Source organism: Homalodisca vitripennis, chromosome 1 (assembly GCF_021130785.1).
Source record: "Homalodisca vitripennis isolate AUS2020 chromosome 1, UT_GWSS_2.1, whole genome shotgun sequence".
Taxonomy (NCBI): domain Eukaryota; kingdom Metazoa; phylum Arthropoda; class Insecta; order Hemiptera; family Cicadellidae; genus Homalodisca; species Homalodisca vitripennis.
Genome location: NC_060207.1, coordinates 145622153 through 145649986, shown reverse-complemented (window position 1 = coordinate 145649986; position 27834 = coordinate 145622153). Strand labels below are relative to the sequence as shown.

At 31.2% G+C, this 27834-nt stretch overlaps 1 protein-coding gene across 3 annotated transcripts; it reads right to left on the bottom strand.

Moving 5' to 3' along the window:
* Window positions 1-380: 380 nt before the first annotated feature.
* On the bottom strand, window positions 381-27834 carry LOC124373256 (pre-mRNA-splicing factor Slu7). Of its 3 annotated transcripts, none has more exons than XM_046831643.1 (10): window positions 27698-27834; window positions 18040-18206; window positions 16942-17130; window positions 13874-14170; window positions 11488-11714; window positions 8277-8583; window positions 7195-7323; window positions 5405-5563; window positions 3155-3298; window positions 381-812 (listed from the first exon to the last, which is right to left on the bottom strand). In XM_046831643.1, exons 2-10 carry the CDS (start codon window positions 18163-18165, stop codon window positions 636-638), a joined length of 1755 nt encoding a protein of 584 aa, XP_046687599.1. In that variant the 5' UTR covers window positions 18166-18206; window positions 27698-27834; the 3' UTR covers window positions 381-635. The 3 variants fall into 3 exon arrangements, with proteins under 3 accessions (XP_046687599.1, XP_046687604.1, XP_046687610.1); XM_046831648.1 differs by having other exon boundaries at window positions 27619-27756; XM_046831654.1 differs by lacking the exon at window positions 27698-27834 and adding an exon at window positions 27552-27690.

Here is a 27834-nt window from a genome sequence, read left to right as displayed (position 1 = left end):
TTTTTTAATAGATAAAGTAATGTAGATTAACAGACAAACATTAATTTTTGTTTTTGTTTGTATTAATAATATATATTGGATTTTATTAACGTATACACAACTACGAGATAACTAGTTGTGTATACTACTATGCGTAGTTGTGTATAGATAACTCGTAGTTGTACATATGGGTCCTTTTTCCATACTACGAGATAACTCGTAGTTGTAGGCCAATGGGTTAAGCAAATAAAAAAGCAATATAAGTGTTGATAAACATTGATTGTGTCATAATCAATGTCTCTATTTCTTTAAAAATTTTAGTCTAAATAAAAATGTAATAGTTTTGAACTAATTATTAATAGGAATTACAAATATAGGTATGAGCAAATAAGTTTAAAAACCATGTTTCATTGATTTTAATTTTTATTAATACAATATTTTAAAATATTTACAAACGAGTAAATAATGTTTACATTATAAAAGATCAACAAATCTTTATCAATAACAATATTTTATGTACATGATTACTAGATTTTCAACTAGTGGTAGGGATAAAGAGATAAAGATTTGTTGGTAACGATCTGGGCCTTTAAGTTTTGTAACTGGTGATCTCATGAAAACTTGGATGATCTTATTTACAGTCAAACATTATAACCTCAACTCTTAAAATAAGCCATAGGATCATCCTCTCGCTTTCGTTTCATGTAATAAGCCTCCATCTCTTCATCAGTAGGCTTCTTGACATCAAACATGCTGTTATACGGCCTCTTCCTCTCGTCCATGTTCAACAAACGATCTGCTGCCTCTCGCTCCTCGTCCACTCGTTTCAGAGCCTATTATAAAAAAAAGTGATTGTAGCCTTTATTATAAACTGTTGCTTTATCAGTAACAAATAATCCTAAAAAGAAATTTCTAACCAGAGACAACATTTTCAAGTATTTATTGTAGAGAAATATGAGAAAATTAGCTAAACCAGAGTTGGTAGAAAAATGTTTGAAAGGCAGATGACAGATGTCAATGAGTCGTTTAATACTTTAGTTTGGGCATATGTTCCAAAGAAAGTTTTGTGAGGCTTCCTGCTCTAAAATTTGATGCATATGAAGCTGTAACAAGTTGTAATCAGGATTACACATTAACCCTTCCAACGCAGCTAACGCCTATAGACGCGGAACTGCCGATGCTTTAAACGCGGATAACGTCTACAAACGCAAAAGCTTTACTTTTGAAATGGCGAAGAATTAGTTGTTAAAACTTCCGTAAGAGAGCAGGTCGATGTTCCTTTCGAATGTCAGGACTAGACAAAACGCTTTGTCACCGTTGGTGGACGTTGTAATGGTATCTACTCGGGTTGAAAGCAATCGCCGCCATTTTTTGTATGGTCTGTGACGCGGCATATGCCTACAGACGCGTTCGTTTCATTCAGCTGTTTAACTGCGTGTGTGTTGGTCATATGTTGGTTATATTGTTAAACAAAGTGTTTTGAATCAGTCCGTTGTTATTCTAATAGTGTAATAAGAAAAGTTTGAATTCATTCATTTTACGTGAACTGGTTTTCCAACTTTTATCATTTTACTACGAACAACGTAGTTTGAGCGCATTTTTGGTATATTATGTGTAATATTTTTTTTTTCAATTATTTGTTTTGTATTTTATACCAGTTTCACCATACAAGTCCAGTTTATTTATTCTAAATAAATAAGGTTTATAAGTACAATATTTGTTTCATTTCCCTTGTAGGCTATCGTATAAATAAGTGTTGAATTTCATATTATTACATTTCAAAATCTTATACTGAACTTATTTATTTTTATGTACTAATTATACAGAAACTTCAGTTACAATTTACTCATTATACATAACCTGTATAAATGTAATGTAATCTGTCAAATAATGTTCCTATGTACATTATCCTGCAATGCAGTTTATTCAAAATTTCAAATGTTTTCGTGCGTATAAAATTCTCAAAAATATGTAATATTACATGTTTATTATTTTTTCTTATAAAGGTAATACCAAGGAATATGAAAAAAATTAGCATTGAGAAATTAAACAAAAAAAAAAAATTTTTTTATGTCTTAGCGTTTGACAGTAATTTAAATTAGCGCTTTAAGGGTTAATATCATTGCTAAGTGGTGGAAAGCCAGTGTAAGCGAACAAGTCCCAAACAACAATGGCTTGTCAACTGCTGTTGTGGTGCAGGTTACAGAGGAACATACTGCAATATTTTATGCAAGAAGTACGAACTGTTATTCATCAGGAAGTTGTTTTAGTTTATGGAGAGGATATAATGTTAAGACAACACGTGACAAAATGATTACTGTTTTGGATGGAAATTCACGATAATCACAGAAATAAATTGTTGTGACTGATAATAATTAAAAATTATACATTTTAGGCATAGATATTTTGCTACTACTAATGGCTTCCTCATAACAGATCTAATTAAAATGTTTTTAGTTATATTACTATTAAGACACACATTCAGATGGCATGGCCATCAGTTATGATGTAGGAGCCGTGATCCAGCTAGGCTACTCGGATGTAAATTCGTAATTTTGGAAATCTAAAGGTAATGAATGCAACATTCTATTTATTCATTCTAAGAATAATTTATAGTAGAATAAGTTAATTGGTAACATTAAAACAAATAAATTTCACTTAATAAATTAAAAATAACTTTCTGCTGTGTTAGTAAGTGTATAATAGTACACTATTTGCATAATCTAACAAAATTAAAAGAATAAAATAATTTATTTATAAAAAACAATTTTGTTTCTTTTCAAACATCCTACTCTTCTTCACAGAACCTATGGAAGTATATTCTAAACTGAGATGTAGACATGATAAGGACACCCTCTCAAAGGCACTTGTACAATTGCCAGTGACAGCTGGTAGATGTCACAGCAGTCAATGAAAAGTGTACATACATAGGTTATTTAAGGGAGTGTAGTTTTGAGCTCAGCTTGATGCCTGATCCAATCTTACTGGTTAACCTACACAATTATATCTATAATAAAAGATTTGGAACCTATGTTAAACTCGACCTGATCACTGGATCAGTCCACTTTACACGATCTCGAGATTATTCATGGAATCCAAACTCATTCCACTGTAATGAGTCACTTTTAAAAAGTGTTAAATAAGTATTTAAAAAACACTAAAACTCAGAACTTACTGCTTTTAGTTTATCCTCTGAGGATTCTTCTTTTTTCTTTTCTTTCCTCTTCTGTCTCAATTTTTCTTTTCGTAACTTCTTTTTATTTTTCTTCTTTTTCTTCGATGAAGTTCCCTTCTTCTTCTCTTCTGCTTCACTTTCAGACTGAAAGTTAATAACAATCAAATTAAATGAGCTCATATGATTATAAACATTGTAAAAACGATTAACTGATAAAGAGCAAAGTTGCAACTGCAAAGAATAAATTATTTATTATACACATTTATTACAACCATACTGATATTGAATAATTAAAGCTCTGATAACCTAGAAAAAAGGCCAAGTTTTATTTACAAAATATTTTACTACCGTTATATCTTTCTATAGGTATTTAATATATATTGATTGTTGTTGATTGTAGTTACATGTGAATTCTTATGACCTAAGCCAGTTGTTTCAAGTTCCACATAAATTCTTCCTTAGTAACATTATACTGTACTAATAAATTGTAAGTCGATCCTCTCTGCTATGCAGGATAGGTGTTTGTAATGAACTGTTACACATTTAACTATATGCATTTCTATATATTATGTAGTATCAAAATAAATATGGTAAATTAAATATAAGAAAGTTGATTAACATACATAAGTTAGTGTATTTAGTCTCTGAACACTATTAACCCTCCATCAGGCACTTAAAATTAGAAACACCATCAGGCGCTCACGGAGGTTTCCTCCAGTATAGCGAATAATGGATATCATAGTCGTTTAAACTGTTTTTATTTGTTTAAAAATTCATACTGGTTTAATTACAATGTAATATATTCATTTTTAGAAATTAAATAAAAAATACTCTTTTATGTAATGAATTTTCCAAATAAGAAATTCAAAATCTTAAAAAATGTTATTGTATTATAACAACATGATTTAATTTAAGGAATAATGCAATTAATTGTAAAAATGTTTAACCTACTGTAATAATGGAAATTAACTTAGTTTTTAACTTCTTACAAAAACAACTTACTTCAATTCTTGAGATATTATACAATTGTAATGACAATTATTACTCTGAAATAAAAATGTATTCTTTACTAACATTTTTTTAAACACTACACAAAGTTTCAAAACATTTTCCTTCTGGTTCTTATAACGAAAATGTTCACTCCATAAACAGTACTGAAATGTTTCCTAGCGCACTGGTCTTCTGACAAGTCTCTCGTCTTCATTCTCCATTTCACAAAATTCAAATAAAATATATTGTAAAACTTAAAAAGAAACCATCACACGTCACACATTTAGGCGCACACGGATTATTACTCCATAAAAACTAAACACAATAAGGCGCTCACGGAGATTTCGTCCAAGCACTACAAACACAACATCGGGCGCTCACGGAGGAATCGTCCAGTCTCGCACGGAAGTAGACCTCACACTGACAAATTTTGATAAAGATAAGCGGGAGGCTATTGTTTCGCTTCCCCGAAAGATGCTCGTGAATTACACTGCGGGAAACGACTGCCAACATCAGAAAAGTAGTACTATTTTTAATAATAAAAAATACACGGAGGAAAACTCCGTTTAGCGCCCGACGTAGGGTTAAACATTGTTAATATATTAACACAAGTTCCAAATATTAAGTGTTTAGTTATGTACTGTTGAGCTAAGTACTGACTTTGGACTCTCCATTTTATGATTACTATAAATACTGCCTCATGAGTGAAAACTTCCATGTCAATCATTCAAAAATATTGACTACTCATTCAAAGTATGCATATGTGGTCAGTTAAATTCCCTAAACAGGAAGGTTACCACAGACCCATCTTAACTCAATACTGAATAAATATCCATTAGATTGTTTGATTTGTTTAAATTTATAAAAATCACAGAAATATGTTACACAACTTTGTTAAGAAATAATAGGCTTAATTAATAAACTTTGTTATTGTTAGATTCTACATCATGAAAGTATATGTGTAGAATGATTGTTCTGTATTATGAACTAGATTAGAATTTATAGTGCACAAAATGTGAATAAAAGCTTACTAGACATCTATATTATAAGTTTGTATAAGAACAGTTTGTTAAATGTCATGTTTAATTGTCAATTTTGAACTAATTCTTTTATATAAATAACAGTAAAGAACCTAATTATGCTTAGATCAGAATAAACAATGACTTTATATTTTATTTTATTTTATAGAAAAATATGTGTATTTTATAATGACTACTAAAAATTAAATAAAACAGTACAAAGTTGGATGAAAAAACTTACTTCACTGGACGAACTAGACGATGATGATGAAGATGACGAAGAAGAACTTTCTTCACCTGAACTTGAATCAGCAGTTTTAGTTATAGTTTTATCAACTTCTGATGGCAAAGGAAGATCAGCACCAGCTATCTTGCCAGCCTCTCCAGTGCAATATGAACCCTGAAAACATTAATTAAGTTTAGGTGAAAAACTGATAAATAACTTGTCAATGCATCACTAATAGTTTATCAATATGTGATCAGTGAATGAGAAACTTCATGTACTGTTGTAGCCACAGAACAAATGTAATAAGCCTGACTATCATATGGTTGATCACGTGATACACAATATAGTTAGAAATCTGACTCATGAAGCAATTTCACTTTTTAAAATAATGTTTGAACATACAGACTGGTTCTATTTACTAACTTTAAACCGTGAAGATGAAGCCTTTAATTATTTTATTCAGATAATAACAGAATTTTGTAATTTAATTTTTTTATAATAACCTAATACTTTTTAGATAATGTGGTTACGGCTACCTGGACAGTTATTAAAATAGAGTCTGAGTAGGAACGATTTAATACCTATTTTATTAATTTAACAAAAAAAAATGACAGTAAATAATGTAAGTTTTAACAAAGCACAGATCAGTACAGGAAATTATTGTGCTTTGAAAATAGTAGAAAGATAATTACAAAATTCAACAAGTACAGTGTCCTTTGTTTAAAGTTTTTTTTGTTGACAGTGGAAGGTTTGAAAGGATAATAGGATTTCGGACACTTGATATTTTAATATTAAGTTACAAAATGTATTACACTATGTTTTGATGATAGAAATCAATCCTCTTCATCAGGTGTGAAGACTTATTTAAGAAGTGAAGACAAATTAATTTTGTAACATATAACCAATTTCATATAGGATGACAAATGTCTGGAATCCTATCATCCTCTCAATGTACAGTGTGCTACATTTAAATGGGATCTTACAGAAAAATATATTTTAGCATTAAGTTAAGCTTTCAGAAAGTGAGGGTTCCTATTGTATTTCAAATATATTTATAAAGAAAATGATTAACTCAAGTGTGGAACCATTAACTTATCTTTATAACTTGATGTAAAGTCTGTTGAATCTGTAAATGAAACAGTTTTGATTAATTTTTAACTGAATTCATTACCTCTGCCACTCTAATTGATCTGTCAAAGGCTTTTACTTACTTTTCTCAATAATTGCTTTTATAAAAATGTATTTTTATGGTATTAAAGACAGGGAATTAGCTTTACTGCCTTTTTAATTATTTGATAGGCATCACATGATGAGGCAAGTGAGAGATATGCAGGGTTTCAAAAATATAAACGTTTGACATTGTTTCTTAAAGAACTTCTGCTTTAACCATAAATAATGTGCATTATTTTTGAAAAATGGTTACTAAAACCTACAATATGTATTAGCATTTTAAAAATAATAATTATCAATGATTAAAAATGTAATAAAAGCAATAAACTTTTTTACTTTATTTTTAATTAAGAATTAAAATAACATATGATTTAAATATGGTTTTAAAATAATACATTTTTTTATATACTCTACATTTAATTATGTTGACAATTTGAAGACAATGGATTAATTATTTTTAAAGTTTTTCGTTCCAAACTAAGTAATTGGTGCATCCCTCATACAAACAGGACTGAGCGGCAAATGTGCACCTCATTCCTTAAACTTCAACTTACTGCTAACTGAGATTTAATTCAGTAATTAATAGTTCATATATCAACATAAAATTTACACAATAAATAAAATGTGAAACAAACCTTGATGAAGGAATGACAGCACTTATATCCCCATGCCCCGTTGTGCCAGTATGAGCCCCAGACAGAGGAGTGGTTGTTGGGGAATACATCTTCCTCATATTTGGATCTAGCAATGCTCTTCTCCTGACCCTGAATAGACAAGTCATTTAAACTGATTGTATGCATATATAGGATACAAATGTTACTTATAAACTACCACTCTGTTATAAGTAAAATTTAAGGAAGAAGAAATAGTAAATTGAAAAAACCCAACCTACATACAAAGGTAAGGTTAAATAAAGAACTTTCTAATTTGAAAAGCGTATTATTTGGTTTCTTATTGATGAGTTAGTGTTTTAGAATTGTCTTAAACCTAATGCAACAAATGTGATTTTATGGAATATTGTTATTATGGCATCTGATAGAGGATATACCTAATGTTGAATATTGCTATCTTTGAATAATTTCAATTATTGTTGGTAACAGATGGAAGTAAATACAATCAGGAACATTCACCAATCAGCAAGGCTTCGACTTAAAAATTCAAAACGTACATTCTATAAAACATGGTCTTTATTAATGTTGAATAGCTACAGTTAACTTTCAATTTGAAATACTTTAAAACCATTTATATTAAAATAAAAAATTATGATTTAACTCGTACAGAAAAATTGTGGACATTATACACATTCAGCAACATGTTCACCAAGTAGAATGTATACAAATGTTGAAATACAAAATGTTATATGGTTCAAGTCATCAATGCTCTTCACTTCAAATAGTACACTAATGCTCCTACCTGGTCAGATTTTACATAAGACAAAATTGCTCGTTACAACTTTTCTAATGCAACTAACAAATCCTCTTGTAAGTTTCATATTTAAACATTTTTACATAACAAAACATTGCAATTTTACTAAATTTTAATACATTTTGATGCATCCTTCTGTTTGTGACAAATCATGAATAAATGTTTAAAGTCATCCTGGAGGGTACAAGCACAGGGTAAATTTTATTCATATAAATTTTTATTACACAAATTGTAAATGACTAATTTTTCCTAATTACTTTAATAGTTATAAATTTGCAAGAGTAAGACCTACCTTGATGACCTTGCCATAGCGGGAGTACTCCACATAATCCTCAGTTTGTGCCAGCAGAAGCTGTTTGGGTGGTGCCTGCAGATGCTCTCCGCCTCCGTAGCGCTCCAGCACATCCTGCTGCACCCGGTCCTTGAACTGTTCTTTCTTCTGCTCATAGTCCTTCTGCAGTAGCTCAAGTTTCGTGGGTTCGGCTAGCAAGTGTACATCTACACCCTTCTCGTACGCTTCCCATGCGAAGAGCTGTGCCTTGGCGTGTTTGCGTGTGTCACCCGTCCACCGCACAAAGTTCTCCCCACCGTAGTCAATTCTGTATCAATTATAGATTCGTAATTCTATAATATATTCAATATAACCAGATATCCAAATATAAATAATTGACAGTCACTGGAACTAACTGCAAATAGTACAGCACTTTCATCTATAACATTTAGTGCAATAATCACTTTTGTTTCTTTCTTGAAAAACTAAACGTTACCAAACAGATGCTGTGATGTATATTGCTGATTTTGATAAATAGCTTATTTAAGACAACACAACCTTAACATAGAAAATAACTTCATCTTACATGTAAAAATCATGTATGTTTACAAAATTAGTCTAAATGCTGATAGACATCTTCCATCAAACTATCATCAAAGTTTTCCAGTTCACACCACATCGAAAAGTTGCTAACTCTTGAAATATTTCAACCTCGCTATGGAGAGCCACGTTCAATCATGAAATATTAACTGTTTAGCCAATTTAATTAAAAATTCATCTTCCATGCAGATAATGTTATCAGCTCAATGCCTTCAAGTTGCACACTGAAAGGAATATTTGCATCTATCGTATTTTTACACTTAAAAACAAGTAACAAAGTGCAATACAATCAAAGATATGAGTGCTCTTGAAAATGAATGTGGTTATTAGACCACTGTATAATGTTGTAAACACCACTTTATTAAAAATATTTTATTTTAAAATGCTGTGCCTAGCATTTTATACAATACAGAATTCAAATTTGGATAAACTTTAAGCCTCATACAGAGTAGCTGACTGCATGTGCAGACAGTCGGCAGACCGTCTGTCCACTGCCAGCTGAGTGTCTGCCTACTCAGTTTTTGACACATATTATATCCTTCTTATTTTACATTTAGATTAGGCTGCCAGTGATTGTCAAAATGGTAAACAAGAAGGCATGGTTTTAGCTTGTTCTTGTTTTATAATTTTGAACTATGTGTCTACCTTACTGAGGAAGGTGTGCTAGTGCACTCAGAATTTCTTGAAAGTTTGTGTTATGATCGGAACTTACTATCCAACCTCAGATTAGAAAATGATGCAGGTTCCAGAAACTTTACAAAATCACCCCAACTGACTTGAAGATTCTATTAAATTTTGTTGGACAAAAGATAATGAAGAGATGTACGCATTATAGAGCGTCAATTTCAGCCTCAATTCAACATGCCTGTAATTTTGAGATACCTGACAAATAATGATTCTTATACTAGTTTCCAATACACTGTGAGTAATGGTGACTCCCGACTGATAACTGCACAGACAAGTGTTGGTTGCATTCCCTCTTTTGTCAACAGACATCCAAACACATGCAGACTTGGGATAAAACACTTCTATATTGTTTCCAATTGGTTTGGAAATAGAAAACATTGTATTTTTTCTTTGGAAACACACACACACTTGTATCCGAGCTCGGCTGACTTGCTGGAAACCTCTCCAGATACAAGAGAAAACAACATGGAGACTCTCCGCAGACAATGTTTCCAAGAACAAGTTTGCAAATTATACAAGTCTTTAGGATTGAAAAAAATCAACTAAGGTGTGCATTACAAGGGAATTCACTTTGTGATGTTAGTCATATGTTGTAAATTCCAAAACTATTTGTGACCATCTTGCTTATGTTGTTATCATCAACCAATAAAAAAAGACAAAGTATTAAAAATTGGAACATGCGCCAATTGTAGACAAAGAGTAGTTTAGAAAATCCATTTAGAAAAATAATTTCTTAACAAAAATCCTGTGCTAGGAAAGTGCCATCTTTGATACTAGTTGAATAATGTTTTCACTGCCCTCTACTAAACAGATATGGTGGTATTAAACTTTTTTTACATTACCTATTTTAAATTTTAACAATAATAGAATAATATAATGCAACTAACTGTTAGTAATTTCTATATTCTACCCTAAAACATTTATTTTATACAGTGTATAAAATTGACATTATGGTGATAAAAAGAAATACATTTTGATTAGCCATAAAATATTTGTTTTAATCCATCTGAGTTAAAAAAAAGTGGTTTTAAGAAAATGTCTATCTATAAGAGTGTGTTTTAATATTTATTACAACTAAACAAAAGAGACAACTTTAGAAAACATGATTTAAATAAATTTAGTATTAACTCGTGGCAAGGTCAGAAATATCCTACCTAAAATGTTACTTACTAGAGGTAAGGTTGGATATTATGGATGATTTTTATATTGTGTGAAACTTAAATGCGCAAATTTTAACAGTTGCTGATTTGTGAATTCCAATTCTACGCTTTTCATTTTGTTTACTGTTACTTCTTTCCACCAGTCTTTACCAACCCTTACAAATACATGCAGTTTTTCTTAATTGCATTTAAAATGTTGTAATAAATTAGTGAAGTGTTGTTTTTATTATGAAAGTCTTTATTAGTGAAGTATCAAACAACTGCACTATAATTGAGTTTTAGTTGTAAAAATTGTTTCATAGGTGAGTAAACAGTTTTTAATTTTAGGCCTATATATCCATGTTATCAAATCATGCTATTTATTCATTTTATTTATTTATTAGTTTATTTAACATTTTTAAAATGCATTCCAAATATACTCTTGACATTTTTTAAGACTGGTTGGTAAATTTTATATAAAATACTTTACTAACAATTTTCTAAACAATATATTAGAATACGTAAATACATTTTCTTGTTCAACTCTTATGGTAACCTCCAAAAAAATATATTCTACAGAAAATAAGATATTAGTATTACATTATATTATTTTTCATAGATATATTTGCCATATGTTATGTAACCCCCATCTATCATAAAATATATAAAATAATCCCAAATTTGTTCATAAAACATTGCCCATTCCTCTCAAATGCCACATCTGATATTAGCAGACTTCACACTAGAATATACATAGACACCAAAACCACATAATATACACAAGACATACTACTTTTAAAACTTACTCTTCTCCTTGTTTGGCCAAGTCCTCGTGAGGATTGTCTCTCATGGAACGAGTTTTCGGATCATAGTAGGCTGAATTAGGATCAAGGTTGCGTAAATATTTTGCTGTGTCTTCTCGGATTCTCAGATTCCTAACTGTAATTCTCTGCTTACTGTCAACTTTAGTTCCAGGCATATCTACTTCATCTACATATTTATCTTCATCTTCTTCGTCATCCAATTCATTTCCCTAAAAATCAAAATAAACAGATGATTTATTATCTTGGACAGCTACTGAAAATAAACTTAACGATTTTAAAATATTACAAAAAAACTTGTACTGTGATGAATATCAGTTATAAATTCTTTTTTATTTATAAAACTACATTGACAATAGATTTATATCGAGGATAGTGTAAATGACATTTTACATGACTCATTAACTCATCAAACTGGAACACTGACATGCCTCTGTCAGTAATTTAAGACAAATATAAATGAAGGATAACTGTGATGGGAAAGTGAGATGTAGCCTTCTTGCTAACTCAGATCAACTGTTTCTTAGAAATTATAAGGAAAGTTGTTAAAGTAACAACCGGTTTTCTCTATAGTCCAGTAGTTCATGTGATTGCCACAATGAGTCTCCTGGCATTCCTTGAAAACACTCATATATCAGTTATATTTAATTTAATTTAATATATCACTAATACTAGGAGCTGTTCTGCAGGTAATGTTAGACCAATTAAAGTAAACAAATCCATTTTTAGGCATTCCTATAGTTACCTTGCACCTAAATATTTTAATCAAGTCCCTTATTATATAAGACAGAGCATTAGACTTAGGGAATTTTTTTTTACTGTTAAAAAGTTGGCTAATGGCTAAACATGATGTAGAATTTTTGAATCAGGTAATTAGTTAATATAGTTCAATTATTTCCAGAGACAGTCTTGGTCAGTATGTGACAGTTGAGAGATGTTCCAATGAAAGGAGCTAATTCAGTCTCGAAAAGGAGCAATTATTTGTCATTAACGCTCATCTCAGTTTTAAACATAGCAGGGATCAACCTATACAGCAATGCCCAGTAGGAAATAACCAAGAGAAGAAACTCTATTTGTCCGATAGGAAAGGCTTTATGTACACTAAAAGTGATCAAGAGATCTGCAATCCTAACATTTCCTGTGGCACTCTGACAAAGAGAGAGAATTCTCTGGACAGCCACCTCCAGTTTCACAGAGACATTCTGGGGATCAGCCATCAACTAGTTGATGCTACTTGTGCAGTCAGGAAAAGCCATAAACATTATCCATCCGATCACTTCTTTGTCTGTCGAGAGCATCTCGATTCACATGTGAGCAATGTGCTGGAGACTAAGTCCTAGAGGACTCAGATGAGTAATGGCTAAAATCTTCCAAGGTATGAAATGTTACAGTTTCATCTATGTTGGTTGTATTTTATTTATTTTTACTTGACATACGTTTTTCCATATAACTTGTGTGTGTGTGTGTGTGTGTGTGTGTGTGTGCGTGCGTGCGTGTGCGTACGTGCGTGTGTGTGTGTGTGTGTGTGTGTGTGTGTGTGTGCCCTATATATAGAGTATTAAAAAAGACCCAAACGGGCTAGATAATTCCCCAACTATTACAGGTAAAGCAATAAAACTTCGTATATCAATACTGCACATAGAAACCTACTTTTTGAAGTAACCATAATGTTTTTTGTCATGTTAGGGGATGCCCACAAGGAGTCAGCACAAAATCTTAAAAAAAAAAAAAATGAGAGCCTAGGTCGAGTAGTACCATCAAATTAAAGTCTTTATTAGTCAAATACAATGCTGCAAATATGACCTCAAAAGGTTCACTCTTTAAAAAACTACACTAGTTTAAAGTTTGAAACATTTATAATGTAGGTAGGTACAGTTCTAGGTGGTTTAATATTCTTATCTTGGCCCAAGTTGTGAAAATTTAACTTACGATTACTGGACTTAAGAAATAGTTTTTAAAGTAGTTAGTGACAGTTCACATCCAATGGAGGATTGTCTACAAGGAGTTCGGTAAAAATATGTTACATAAGCATAGTTCAAGATGTACATCATTATAAAGGGGTTGTTTACCAGAGATAAATGATAAAGGGAAAAACCTGGTACCACTTATTACAATATAAAGTTCTTACTTTTAGTGCAGCTTTTTGCTTTACTTGATGTACATCTTACATTACACCCAATAAACGGCTTTTCATTTAGAAAATGTATGATATTATGAAAACCATTATCGACATGTCACATATCAATGGAACAGATTGCGGTACCTTGGGTTAAGGGTTAAAGACATTACGATTTAAAAGTTAAGACAATTTTTTAACTATTTGCTCACAACATACACAATTACTACTATATTAAAAAAAAAAAAAACATACTTGTCCTTCTCCAGCAGCATTTAACTTCTCTGCTCGAAGTTGTCGCTTGGCCTCTTCTATCTTGTGGTACTGTTCAACGATGGTACGGTGTTGTGCAGGATCATAACCAGCCCAGCGGTCCCTCTTGCCATCATAGTCAGCATCAATTACAGGCTGCACAAATTCATCAGGTGCTATCTCCGCATTGGTATACTTGGCCCCGACCTTGCGTGGACGTTCCATGCAGTCCTTGCGCTTATGTGTCAGTGCGCCACAGTTCTCACAGGCCCCTTTACGGTATTTGGTATGTTTCACTTCCTGTATATACAACAGTAAAATTATTTTACACACTCAAATATGACATTTGCAATATTTAGTAATAATGATGCATCCAATTACCATGAAAGTACATCATAGCATGCAGAACAGCAACTTACTAGCTGGCTTCATCTAACAATAGTTTTAAACATCTTGTTGATGAAGCCAAGACATTAGGAGAAAACTTTCTATAACTCGATAATTGTTTTAATGTAAGACAATACAGTTTTGTATTGATCTCAACAAGTTTACAAAGCATGCCCATAGAATGTAGTATTAATTTCTTTTCCATCACTTAGGCAAGTTACACAAAATTAATTTTAAAAGATGTTTTTATTTATTTATTTAAAAATACTAAGTTACATGCAATAATGATTTTCTAAACACAATGTCATTAGTAAAAATTAGCTTTTACTAACTGATGATTAATTACTATAGTCCAAAACATATCGCAAGCCTGGCCATATGGGCAGTTACCGCACCCCACTTCCTTGCGGCGTTGTCACATTGTCATACCATCTGAATCTCCACTTCGTTCCAGTTGTTTACATCTGTTTTGCTCTTAGGCATTGGATTATTCTGCATGTTTTTATTTTATTGTTAGTTTTTGTTCACGTTCTGTGTCAAAACACGTGTTAATTTAAATTGTGAAGGTAAAGGATTCAGGAAGATAGATAAGAAGTAAAGATGAGCAGTAACGATTACTTGATTATTGAATTCAATCGATTATCCTATCATTAGTTTTATTCCGTTAAAGCTGTCAACACCACGCTGCAACCCAGGCTTGCAGTATAGTAGACAGATGTGGTCACTGCACTCTACAAATTATAAAGTTATGCAAGTTATAAAGGTTAGTAAATTCTTATATAAATGGTTTTGGAAACATTATTAAGCTTGTGAGATAAATTGAATGTTATTGACTTTAGCAACTAGAATCTGCCATCTTAATACTAAAGAAGAATGAAATAGTGGCAAAACTGAGAACGTAACAATAAGATGTTAGTAAAATGGTAATTGAAGAAAGTTACAAATCATTCCATTAATTATGTAGGTTAGCAGCAAATTTAAATTGTGATAAAAAACGACTAAATCAATATTAACCCTTTGAGTGCCACGAGTACTTTCCAAAGGCATATGCATAAAGTGCCACGCTGTTTTTCGCATATTTGTAAGCTTTTGGGAAAAAAGCTGTTCTAAAATAACTACCAAACAGATTTCCATCATTTTGTTGTTGTTTTTTTTCTTATTAAATGCAGAATATGATACATATCGTTACAAATAAAATTTGATTTATAAAAATATAAAAATTTCAGTATTTATAAAAAAAGTTTTTTACTTTTGTATAAAAAGTTAAGTTTCGACCTAATTTGTGTGTATACGGTATTTTTAAGATTTTTTTTCTTTATACCATGATAAAGGCCATATGATTATAAATAAAACCCATGTGTAATATCTTATTCTAGAATTTTAAAAACATGGCATTATATGTATTAACAAAATGCTGCCCGGTACCGACATTTTATAAACTGTACTTCATTTGTCAGAGTTTAGAAATTACTTAGTAATGATGTAGTTTTCCCAATAAATCTAATAAAACATTAATACAACACAAATCATTATGATTAGTAAATTTAGAAACAAATACTTGCTAACATATTTACATAAAAGTTTACATTTACTAAATAATAACCCTAATAATATTTACACTGAAAATTCACGTTTTGAACACAACTCAAATCATACATTAATTTTGTAAAGAAATACAGTAAAATACTATATAAGTTACTATTTTATTTTGTATTTACTCAAATGCTTGGTTATCGGCACATAAACAATAAGAAAGGCCGTTACGCAACACGGTACTCGTCCGCTACGTCGAGTGAATGTAAGACAGAATCATCGTACAGGTACTTATCACAGCCCACTATTTTTGGACGAGTTTTCCTTATCAGAGATCAAAATAAACTTCATTATACGTTCCTTCTTCCATAATGAATCGAAAAATACTCGATGAGTCATACTTCTTCGTCTCCAAATAGACACACGAATGACCTGACATTTCCGAATAATGAAACGTTCTTATAGTTTTTGATTTAATTGATTGTCGTAATAACTTGAATTCCAAAATAGGTTAAATAAAGTCAGTTGTTTTTAACAATGTAATTTATTTTGTCCCCGATAAGGAAAACTCGTCCAAAAATAGTGGTTCTTGATAAGTACCCAAACAACATAAGTTTCACAGATAAAATAGTTAAGAAACAACATAAAACTCGTATTTATTGGTAGTTTGGAACCTATTGAATACAGCCGTCTGATTATTTGGCCAAAATAATCTTGTACTATATAAAATATTATCGAAATACGAAACGTCAAAATTGGCGATGCTGGCACTTTATGCACTTTTTGTACCGTCAAAATTAGCGACGCTGTGGCACTCAAAGGGTTAATGAAGAAATTGATAAAACGTTTTGTAAATTCCTCGTAGATAGCAGGCTTAGGCATAAAAACATTCAATGACTGAAGACAATGATAATGTCAATAGATATTTCAATTACAAGTTCCAAAAGAAGCTGCATAGTAGCAGCAGAAAGCAGAGAGCAACCATAAAGCAGTTATAGACGATTGGAGGTGATTGGACTTTAGCACCAAGTTCCTGGAAAGGATTTAGGAAGAACTAAAAAAAATCATAAAATGTCAAACTGCCTTTAACTATAAAACAGAACATTACTTAAAGCTACCACTTATTATAAGCAGAACAAACATTAACTTACAGTATTAACACCCCTTTTGTACCATAGGTCTATGGGGGTGGGTTTCTTGACACTCTCTGGCTGTATCCGCTGATGTTTGAGGGTGGGTCCCTGACTGCTGAAGTACCAGGGAGCTGCTGAGATGTACTGGGGAATGTGAGGATTGATGTCTCTTCCCTCTTCATCCACTGCTGCAGGGGCTGTTCCAGCCTATATAAATGACAAGTAATTATACACTTTCTCTGCAACTATATACTGAGTGGACTTCACTAATTTCATGATACAGAACAAGCTATGGTTTTTGCTTCAGGCAACATGTATCAAAAATTAAAATAAACTACATTAGACAAATTTCAATATATGATGTATACAATTTTTTTGAATAGTAATAACTAAAAATTAGATACTGTATTCAAGCTACATGATAGGTCAATATTTTATTGTTCGTTACTTATCTAAAACATTCTAATCAAAACACTTCAAGGGGTATTCTGCACTTTTGTTTTCTTTAAAAAAGATTCTTCTTTTATAATTTTAATACTTTACCATTATACGAGGTAGAGTCACAAAGCAATTGGAATTGGTTTATAAATATTTATTGAACAAAGTTACAAAACTTACAAATCTATTTTTCCTCAAAATACTCTCCTCCTATAACAACACACTTACCAAAACACCAACTTGTTCATGCAATTAGTTGTCCAAAGCACTTTTAAAAATCATTACTTGAAAGTTTTTTAATAGTTTTTGTCGCCATTTCCTTGACAGCCTCAGCATCAGTAAATCATTTACCCTTAAACAAAGTTTCACTAGGTGACTTTTGAAACAAAACACAGATTTTAATGTTTGATCGCTATTCACTAATTTCCATTTTAAAATAAAGAAACTTAACTTGCAAACACATAAAATTACACTCCACACGTAAACAATGGCTGCTGAGCGATACCAACACTACAATATTCTCTCACCAAGAAAAGTACCTACTGCTGTAAAACATATTTCCAATCGATGAGCACACTGGGTGTATATTTAAATTGATTCCAGAAATTTTTGACTATCTCGTATAGTTAATATATTCTGTACACACCTGAAACAAATTTACCAGTAAATTATATTTACCTTTCTTGCTTCTTCCAACTCTTTTGCTTTTCTCCAGTCTTCTCTGGACTTTTTCTTTGGTTCATCTTCCGATGAAGCTTTGCTTCTGAGAATTTCTGAAACTGTTAAGTTTACGGTGGCAGCCATTTTTTTCTTAATAAAGTATCAGTCCTCAGTAGTAATGCAGTCTGAAACAATGATAATATCCTTTAAAGGTTCTCAAAGATATTTTATTTTTGGATCTAGTTAATATACAGATTTACTAGATTTTCCAAAACACCACTGGTCAATTAAAGAATAAAAAATACCTCTTTAAAAATAAATTAATAATATGAATTTGCTTTAGAATTTATTCTTATGAGTCAACATTGTTTGATTCTTTGAACACCAACTCAGACATACTTTAATAACACCAAGCTAACGTAATACTATAGCCTAATTTATTGACTTAGATCTAGACAATATTTAATCTGAACAAGAGAAATACAGGGTGTTTTATAACTCTTATACAATTTTTTGGGGATCGTTCCTCAGTTTAAAGCAACAGTTATAAAAAACAAATAGAAATGTAAAGTCCTTCTGAAAACGGAATTTGAATGTACTTCTAAAATTAAGATAGTAAATAAATTATATCTAAATGTGATGGAAACAAATAATGAGGAAACAATCATATGTAGACAAAAAGGCTTGAAATATAAAGTTATCAATAAAAATTAAACATATCTTTAAAGGCAAAACAAGTCTAGTGTTATAATGATTCAAATGTCCAAAATCCTGTTATCCTTTCAAATCTTCCGTTGTCAATAACAAACTTTAAACAAAGAATTCTTTAAAATGGGACTGAGCACAGCAAAGTAAAATGACACACTTCATAACTGTAGCAATGAGTTTCACGTCCAGCTTTATTCATGACAAAATAACAGTTTTCTTTTTCATAAAAGGCAGTAATGTTAATATGTGATGAATGAAAAATTATATTGAATTAGTTTTAATTTTTTTATTATACTTTCAAAATTATAAATATTGATCTAAATAGTCCTTCCCATTTAGTCAGAAGATGCGAGTTCATTTTTTGACAGCAGTGACATTAATTTATTTCACTTAATACTAAATATTTTACATGTACTCAATATTTTGAAACCATTTGAGATTCAAAAACATTTTTGTGGCAAAAGTTTTGGAAATGTTATATGCATTCCAAAACGGCTTTTTTATTTAGGTCCATAAATAACCAAGTTGGGGTTTTTAAAATTTAAAACACTGCTGCCATATTGGAATAAAATGATGTACCCAGCTGGCCATAGTCAAGATATTTAAATAGAAGTTAAAAACTTGTTTGATCATTTCTTTTGCCGGTTATTAGTAATCTAAAATTCTTATGGAATTTACAAGTTATCGATATCTGGTTTCCTATGTTTACTATAAAAGGTTTAGGAAATGTCATAAGCAATCCACAACATATGTTGTTTTTTTTATAGCTTCATAATAATTAACAGAGTTAAATTTTTTAAAGTTTGAATGGCCACCATATTGAACCAAAATGGCCATCGGATTTAGTTGAGATATACAAGGTGTTTGAAAAGTCTGGGTACGGCTTAATATTTTACAAACCATAGCAGATAAAATCTATAAACTTTGCACAGTGTCATATGGCTATGTAAACTATTTTTCGTTGCTATTACCATGACATGCCAATCATGGGGGGACGGCCCACAGAGGAAAACATGGAAATCTTAAATTAAAGCATGGGTCGAGTGATATCTCATTTGAAAGAGCTCACTTAGTAGAGTTGAATGCCGCAAACCACATCTCAAAAGGTTTATCCAATCAGAAATGGCGGGTTGTTTTAGGTACACATTGTGAAGTACATTATGCGCTGCCATTTCTGACTGGATCGTCGTATTCTGAAGCGGTAGGCGGCGTTTCATAAAATAAAAGGTTGTAAATAAAAGGTTAGTTGCAAATTATTAATAAGTAAGTACTTTGTTCTAAGATTGTATTTTCACATAGTCAATAAAATAGCATTGCTAGTGTGTAACTATGTTAATTCATAATCATAAAGACGACGAATTCATTTTAGTTTTATTTATTGTGTTATAAATTTATGACATAATTTGCTAATTAAAAAAGTCAGTGAAAACACATCGGTTAGTAGAGTGAAACGCCGCCTACCGCACCAGAATACGACTATCTAGTCAGAAATGGCAGATAAAAAGTACAAACTTTGCACAATATTATATTGCTATCTTAACTACTTTATTATGCAATAACTACCATAGCCTATATCAGGGGATGGTCCATGGAAAGTGTCACAGACATCTTAAATGCAAGCCTAGGTCACTATGCATACAATTTTTTTTATATATTATTAGAACATAAGGCCGTAAACCACTCTTCAAAAAGCATTATTTATTGCAAAATGGCAGCTGTTTAAGGTTCAATAAAAATCTTATTTTAACAAGATATATTTCTAAGTCATTCAATAAAAAATAGAAAACTTTGAGTGCATATACAAACATCTAACTTGTAAGACAACTAGGCAATCTCAAAATTTACGATCTGACCAACTGCAGAATTGAATTCCATAATAACAAGGGCAGAATTTGAAGGGCAGTCCAAATAGATTTCTCTGTCTATTAAATAAATATCAACCATTGTGGGCTTTTTTTGAAAAGCTGTAAAAAAAATCGAACCGAAGCAAGTACTGAATTTAAAATGATGATAAATACTCTTATTTTCTGCTTGCATCATTTCTAATGACAACCCTTATTTGCTGTGGAGGGTCTCTGTATTTATTGCTAGGTTACCTTCAAAAGGATTTAATGAGTAATTAATTTGTGGTTAGTTCTTATAAATCAGAGTGGTTTGTTTACAGATGAATTGGGTCTCCTCATCTTTCTTGAGTGGATTGTTCAGAGCATCTGTACCTCTCAGGTATGTTCCTCTATACTGGAGATTGCAAGGATAGTTTATATATCAAAGCAATATGTAGTTTAGATCGACCTACTTTAGTCCAATTTGTCTAGACTCTGAAGAAACAGATTGTAAGATTTTGTTCTGCATTTCATTCTGTAACATATCTTAGTGAATATTCATTTAGGCATGTATTGTTCAAACACTATGCTTGCAGTTGGTTTTTGGCCGTTGTGCTCTGGTGTTGTGAATTTATTATGAAGGCTTACAGTGTTTTGAGTGGGAGGAGGGAGGGATCACCATACCAACAGAACTCGGCTTAATCGTTCATTTGCTTACATGACACAGCCATCATAATTAGTGGTGGCTTGTTTGCCACCGATTGTTGGTGGCTTTGTCCACCATAAAGTACTGACTTGTTTTCATTCCTGGGTTATTCCAAGTCAAATTATTCTTTGTTTGAAGTTTGTTTTTGTTGATGGAAGGATTGTGAAGGAAACAGAATTTTTCGGACATTTGCCATTGTTCAGTGATACAATAAATCAATAACACTATGTTACATAACACACTTTAAATATTTTAAGTAACTTCATAATGACATTGAATAATATCTTCCCTCATAAAACTTTTAAGAGGACCACCAAGACTAAACCGGTAGTCTTGAATTGGGTTACTCTGGGTATTGAAATATCTAGTAAGAAGAAAAGGGAACTTCATTGGGAAGCAAAAATAAACAGAAATCCAGAGTTTTTAAATTATGTCAAGTCTTACAAAAAAACATTCAAAAAAGTAGTAAAGGCAGCAAAAATAATGGCAAATAGCGCCTACATAGTTCAATCTGAAAATAAATCTAAAGCTGCCTGGCAAATTGTAAATACAGAACTTGGCCACAATGGTATTAAAACTAAAACTTGTATTGTATTGAATGGGTCCAGGGATGGAGAAGACATTTCTAGTCCTCAAGTTGTAGCTGAGAGCTTTAATGATTATTTTTCAAATATAGTTTTAAATACCAATGTAAAGAGAGCCACCGTTAATGGAGTTCATATGTCAATGAAGCTCACTTGTTGTGAGGCTGGGGTTTCATTGTCTAGCTTCAACCCTTGCAATATTGGTGAAATTACTAAAATAATCTTATCAATGAAAAATAAAACCTCATTAGGATGGGATGAAATACCTATCAAGTTGATAAAAGCCACTGTTCATATAATATCAAGGCCCCTCACATTAATTATCAACCAATGTCTGAGAGAAGGAGTTTTCCCAGAAAAATTGAAATATTCACAAATATCACCAGTTTTTAAGAAAGGCTCAAAAAAGGATTTAAGCAATTATCGCCCCATATCAGTTTTAAGTAATCTGTCAAAAATATTTGAAAAAGTAATTAACTTAAGACTTGTAAATTATTTTGAAAATAATCACTTACTTTACAGTAAACAGTTTGGTTTTCGCAAAAATGTTGGGACAAGGTCAGCTCTCACAGAATTTACAAATGAGGTGATGGTGGCACTTGACAGGTCGCAGGCTACAGCGGGTGTTTTCTGTGACCTGTCTAAGGCCTTCGACTGCGTGGACCATGGAGTATTGTTACTCAAATTAAACGATTACGGTATAAAAGAAAATTGCTTTAGCCTGTTGAAATCCTATCTCACAAATCGAAAACAAAGAACTGTTATATTGGATAACAATTCAAAATTTTTTTCTAATTGGAAGGATATATCTACAGGTGTCCCTCAAGGTTCTATTTTGGGTCCCCTTTTATTTTTAATTTATGTTAATGACCTACCAAAAGCCATAGATAGAGACTTAATCTTGCTTGCCGACGATACAACAGCATTAGTTAAAAACAGATTAAATACTGAGCTCCCTGATTCAATTTCAGATGTATCTAATGCTATGGATTCTTGGTTTAGTGCTAATGGTTTAAAACTAAACATTGATAAAACCCAAATTATAAAATTCTCATTAAGGAAAACGGCTGAAACTTTAAATGTTCCAAATTTAGTACCTTCTCATAAATTTCTGGGAGTATTTTTTGACGAAAACCTTAGTTGGAAAGTACATGTAGAAAATGTTGTAAAAAAGATTAGGTCAATATCTTTTGTATTTTTGCATATGAGAGACTGTGTCCCCCTTGATACCATAAAAATTATTTATCATGCATACGTAGAGTCAATCCTGAGATACGGTATAGTTCTGTGGGGCCAATCCTCAAATATCAAGTATGTTTTAAATATCCAAAAAAGAATAATTCGCATAGTTACAAACTCCAACCCACGTAGTTCATGTAGAACTCATTTTGTGAATTTAAAAATTTTAACAGTAATAGGATTGTACATCCATGAAATTTTAACTTATATTCACTTTGAAAAAAATGCTTTGCCAGACCATCTCAGGTTTCAGCATAATTATAATACAAGAAATGGCCTCGTTTTAAGATATCCATCCCATCGCTTAGCTCTTTTTCAAAAAAGTCCTATATATGCGGGGTTGAAGCTGTACAATGGTTTACCTGCGGCATATAAGGAAATGAACCAAAAAGAGTTCAAAGAAAAATTGAAAAATGAACTATTGAACACAGCATTTTATTCATTACAAGAATATTTTAAAAGTGATTTGTATCTTGGTTTTTAGGATAAGTATTTTATTTTCTCTGTAATTGTAAATTGATACTAATTGACCTTATTAATTTTTTATAAGGTTTGACGATGCACCTGTTTTTCTATGTGTATGTACATATTGTAAACGTCTTGTGCAAATAAAGTATGTCTAATGTCTAATGTCTAATACAAATTTTACCTCACCATTTTAGACTTTGCTTGTTTGGTATACTTATAGTCAGTGCTGAGACTGAGAAAAATACCTAACATTAAATGTTTACCTTAAACCATTTCCGAAATGCGGTATGTATGTAGAGTTACCAAAAATTCTTTATAAAAGAAGTATATTGGGTACTTTTTAGTAATTTTTGTGTCATCCTGGAGCTGTTTTGTATTTTTAAGAAAAACCTAAAGTTTGAGTACCTTAATAAACTTTTCTCAGTATATAAAAGCAGATGTATTATATGTATTTTTTTAGTGTATATTCAGTACTTTCACGTGAAATATGTGTCATACTGGAGCTGTTTTGTATTTTTTAGATAAATCTAAAGTTTACACAATCTACATGCAAAATTTGAAGAATTCAAACTCATTAAGTATTCCAAATAAAAAATTTCTCAGCGCATAAAACCAGATGTATTATATGTCATAATGTAGTGTATATTATTTACTTTCACGTAGAATACGTGTCATGCTGGAGCAATTTTGTATTTTTAAACGTTAAGTTCATACAGTCTATATGCAAATCTGTAATTCTTTGTTATGATTTTCAAATCTGATGCCGAAAATAGCCTACTATGATTAGACTTTTATGGTATACTTTTTTCAGCCGCTGACAGTGTACTTATAAACGTTAAATTTATATTTAGGTATGTAATGTGACAACCCGTAGATTGTTTTATTAAGCGAACAGATAACATTTGTAACATTATAGGTTATATTTCAATGACAGTCATTGCTTGCTTCAGTAAGTAGTGGGAACTGGCTATGAAGTATGGTGGGGGAAGTGAGGGAAAACCCCTTGGTGGAATTGATTGGCAGTTTCATATCAGTGAATTCTTTAAAGATTTGTTTCAGCTTATATTTTGGTTTGGAGATCATTTTCTTATATGAGATTATTCTTACAGTCGTTAGTATTCAATATCAAATTGAATGGATATTTTTGTCAAAAGTCAACTACCTACCTGTATTGTAGTATGATAAATGAATTAAAAAAATACGTACAATAAAGAAACAAAGGGACCATAAACATAAAACAAACAGTTAGGAAACATAATGAGAAGAATACTATAAAATAACATAACATTTTGCATTAACCAAGAAAAACACAGTTTTCATTTATCCACAATATGTATTTTATTTAGTTTTCTACACTAAACCACTATTCCTATTCTGTTTTAAAGTAGATTACAAATTATGTTTACAATTTTAAAATTACATTGAGTATTAGTTCCTAATATTATTTTTATTTTTAAAGGCTAGTTATAATTTTATTGTTCAAATTAATTAATTAATCAGTATCGATGGGTTATATCAATTGGTGCGAATAAACCATATAGTTTTGTTAATATCGATATGGTATCAGTGGGGTTAACAGCCGAAATAGCCAATTGAAATTTCAACGTTATTAAAATATTCTGCTCATCCTTCTGAACAAACATATATATGGTAAATTTGTAGCTATATTTTTGGACTGTGCTTCTTTTTATCTATGATTTTCAGCATTATCTGCACCACATAACTTATCTGAATGTTTTGTGGTCAGAACAGTTTAGTTGTGCACCATCTACTAGTCCGTTTACTCCATCCGGTCTCCAACAATGGCATCTACTCGTACTACTCAATCGTGGCACATTAACTCTATTTAGTTTTGAAAGATTTGTACGTGTTTGATTGCGGATTACTTAACAGTTAAAATATTCGGAAATCAATTTATTACTTTTTATTGGTCATTGTGTTTTTTCAGAGTGAGAGTATAAATTCATTGTTTAAGTAATTGTGTGTTATTTATAATCAAGAAAAGCTATTTTTATGTGATTGGAAGTTAGCACGTAGTATGTAAGTGCATACGAAGTTATGGTTATATTAGTTTTTTATTTATTAAAGTTATGTTTGTTTTTAGACTATTTATTGGTTTGTTGGAAGTTTGATTAAATTTGAATGCATTATTTTTAATTTTTTATTATCAACACATGAAACGAGATTCGCTTTATTAACCTATTGCTATTGTCCTTCTAAATAAAACAATTAAGGGTATTAAAATGACAAATAATGAATTTTAAAACATTCAAAGTGGAACTATTATTCTTTGAAGATTGTAGTATGTTATAGTTAGGTGTATTTATAATATTTGTGTTTTTCAAGATGTATTTACTATAAAGCAATAATGGCAGAGGCATTAGTGATCAACCATATAGAATTTTATTTTATACTGATAGGTACTATTTTATGAGATGTTTTTCGTTCAGATTAAGCCCACGCTGATGGCCGGAAGTAACTGTGTCAAGCTGATATGACCTTTTATTCTTAGGATGTCTTAGGTAAGACATCTTTACTTTGGGTAAATTACCCTAATTTCAACATTATTGTTATTTTACATATCCAAAGAAGGCATAACGTCTGACATCAGCAGCAACCAATAGGAGGTTGACTTATGATCATAGCAAGACCATGTAACGCCCTTAGAATAATGAATTACTCTATGTGAGAAAAGTAATTCCACATTTAATGTACAAAAACTTTGTTATTTGTCATTTCTACCCATGGCTGTAGTATAATAAGAGGCCACCACCACAATCATTTTTACTGTTGTTAAGGATGTACTATGATTCTATGCTATTGTGTATTCTTATTATACTGCAGCCCCACCCATTGCAACCTTAAACTACGTTCATGAGGACAATAGGTTAAGGGTAGGGTACGATAAGCGGACCCGGTTTTTATATCGAAGAATGTAATCATCGATACCTAATATTCGTATCTCAAATCCTAGACAATCAATCGATATAAAAGTATCTATAGTCCTCAATAACAATCATATGTTTCAAATTAAAATATGGATTTAATATTTACAGTGATTAAACAAATTATTATAAGCAAAATTAGGAAAACTGAAGACGACCATGTTTGCTCCTCTCACAGTTACAGTTGTTTCTTTCCCACAAATTTCACATAATGGATTTTTCGTTACGAGTCCAACATGTTGAAGTCATGTAAAACATGTCTTATCATCTTTCAAAGCAATGTCGTGTAGTTTTCTAAAATTGACTGCCATTTTTAATAATCAAATGTTTCTTATACGTAAAATTGAAATATTACCTTACGTGTATTATTTGAAAGTGTTTACAGCTGTTGATATAGATTATTTAAGTTATTTGTTCAAAATAATTAATCAGTATCGATTGATTATATCGGTAGTTATGATTAAGTAATATCGTTTGCCAATTTCGATATAAAAAAACCGGGTCCGCTTATCGTACCCTACCCTAGGTTAATAACACGAAACTCGTATTTTGCCAGGATGGCCGTTAACTTCATAATTACGACGATATATATATATATATATATATATATATATATTTATATGTGTAAAACCAAGTCCATTTATTATACTCTATCCTGTTATCCTTCCCAACAAGAAACTCAGATTTCTCCCAGTTCCCTAGATTGATGGACTAATTGAGATACAACCTAAAATTCAAATATGTTAATAATTTTTTGCAATATATGGTTTTTTAAGGACTAAAAAAACCTTTCTGAAAATTAAGATGTACAATTTTAAAATATTTTTGTAGGCCTAAGTGTTTTAGATCATTTTTAACATGACTAAAATAAACAGATACATATTTGTTTTATTGATGTTAAAATAACATTGTCCCTTTTTATTTTAATTTAATACATAAAAAGTCCATATAAACCCAAAGGACATTCGATAATGGCTTGCCATATCGAATTACTATTCCTAAAAGTAGTAAATGAGTAGGATAGGTTAATACTGTTTTGTATTGCTTGGGTACTCACAAACGTAGAACATAAGTTGTATTTAATTACTTAGAAAGTCACACATACAAACATTGATCGTACTCACTCACTAACAAATTTCTTCTCACCATCAATATTATATGTATATATTATAAAATAAACTGACATATAATATAGAAACCTACCACCACTCCTCTGAATTACTCCTCTGCACCAACTGGCAACTACCAATGCCAATGCTAAAAAATAAACAAACTAGTGATGGAGGAATCGAATACAGCTCGGATATCACGTAGTCCAATACCACAAAATGAAATCGAAT

Coding starts and splice junctions, on each gene's coding strand:
- LOC124373256 (XM_046831643.1), bottom strand. CDS start 18,165: ATGGCTGCCACCGTAAACTTAACAGTTTCAGAAATTCTCAGAAGCAAA. Junction 8,584..11,487: donor TTGGCCAAACAAGGAGAAGA/GTAAGTTTTAAA, acceptor TAATTGATACAG/AATTGACTACGGTGGGGAGA. Junction 3,299..5,404: donor CGTCTAGTTCGTCCAGTGAA/GTAAGTTTTTTC, acceptor ATTAACTTTCAG/TCTGAAAGTGAAGCAGAAGA.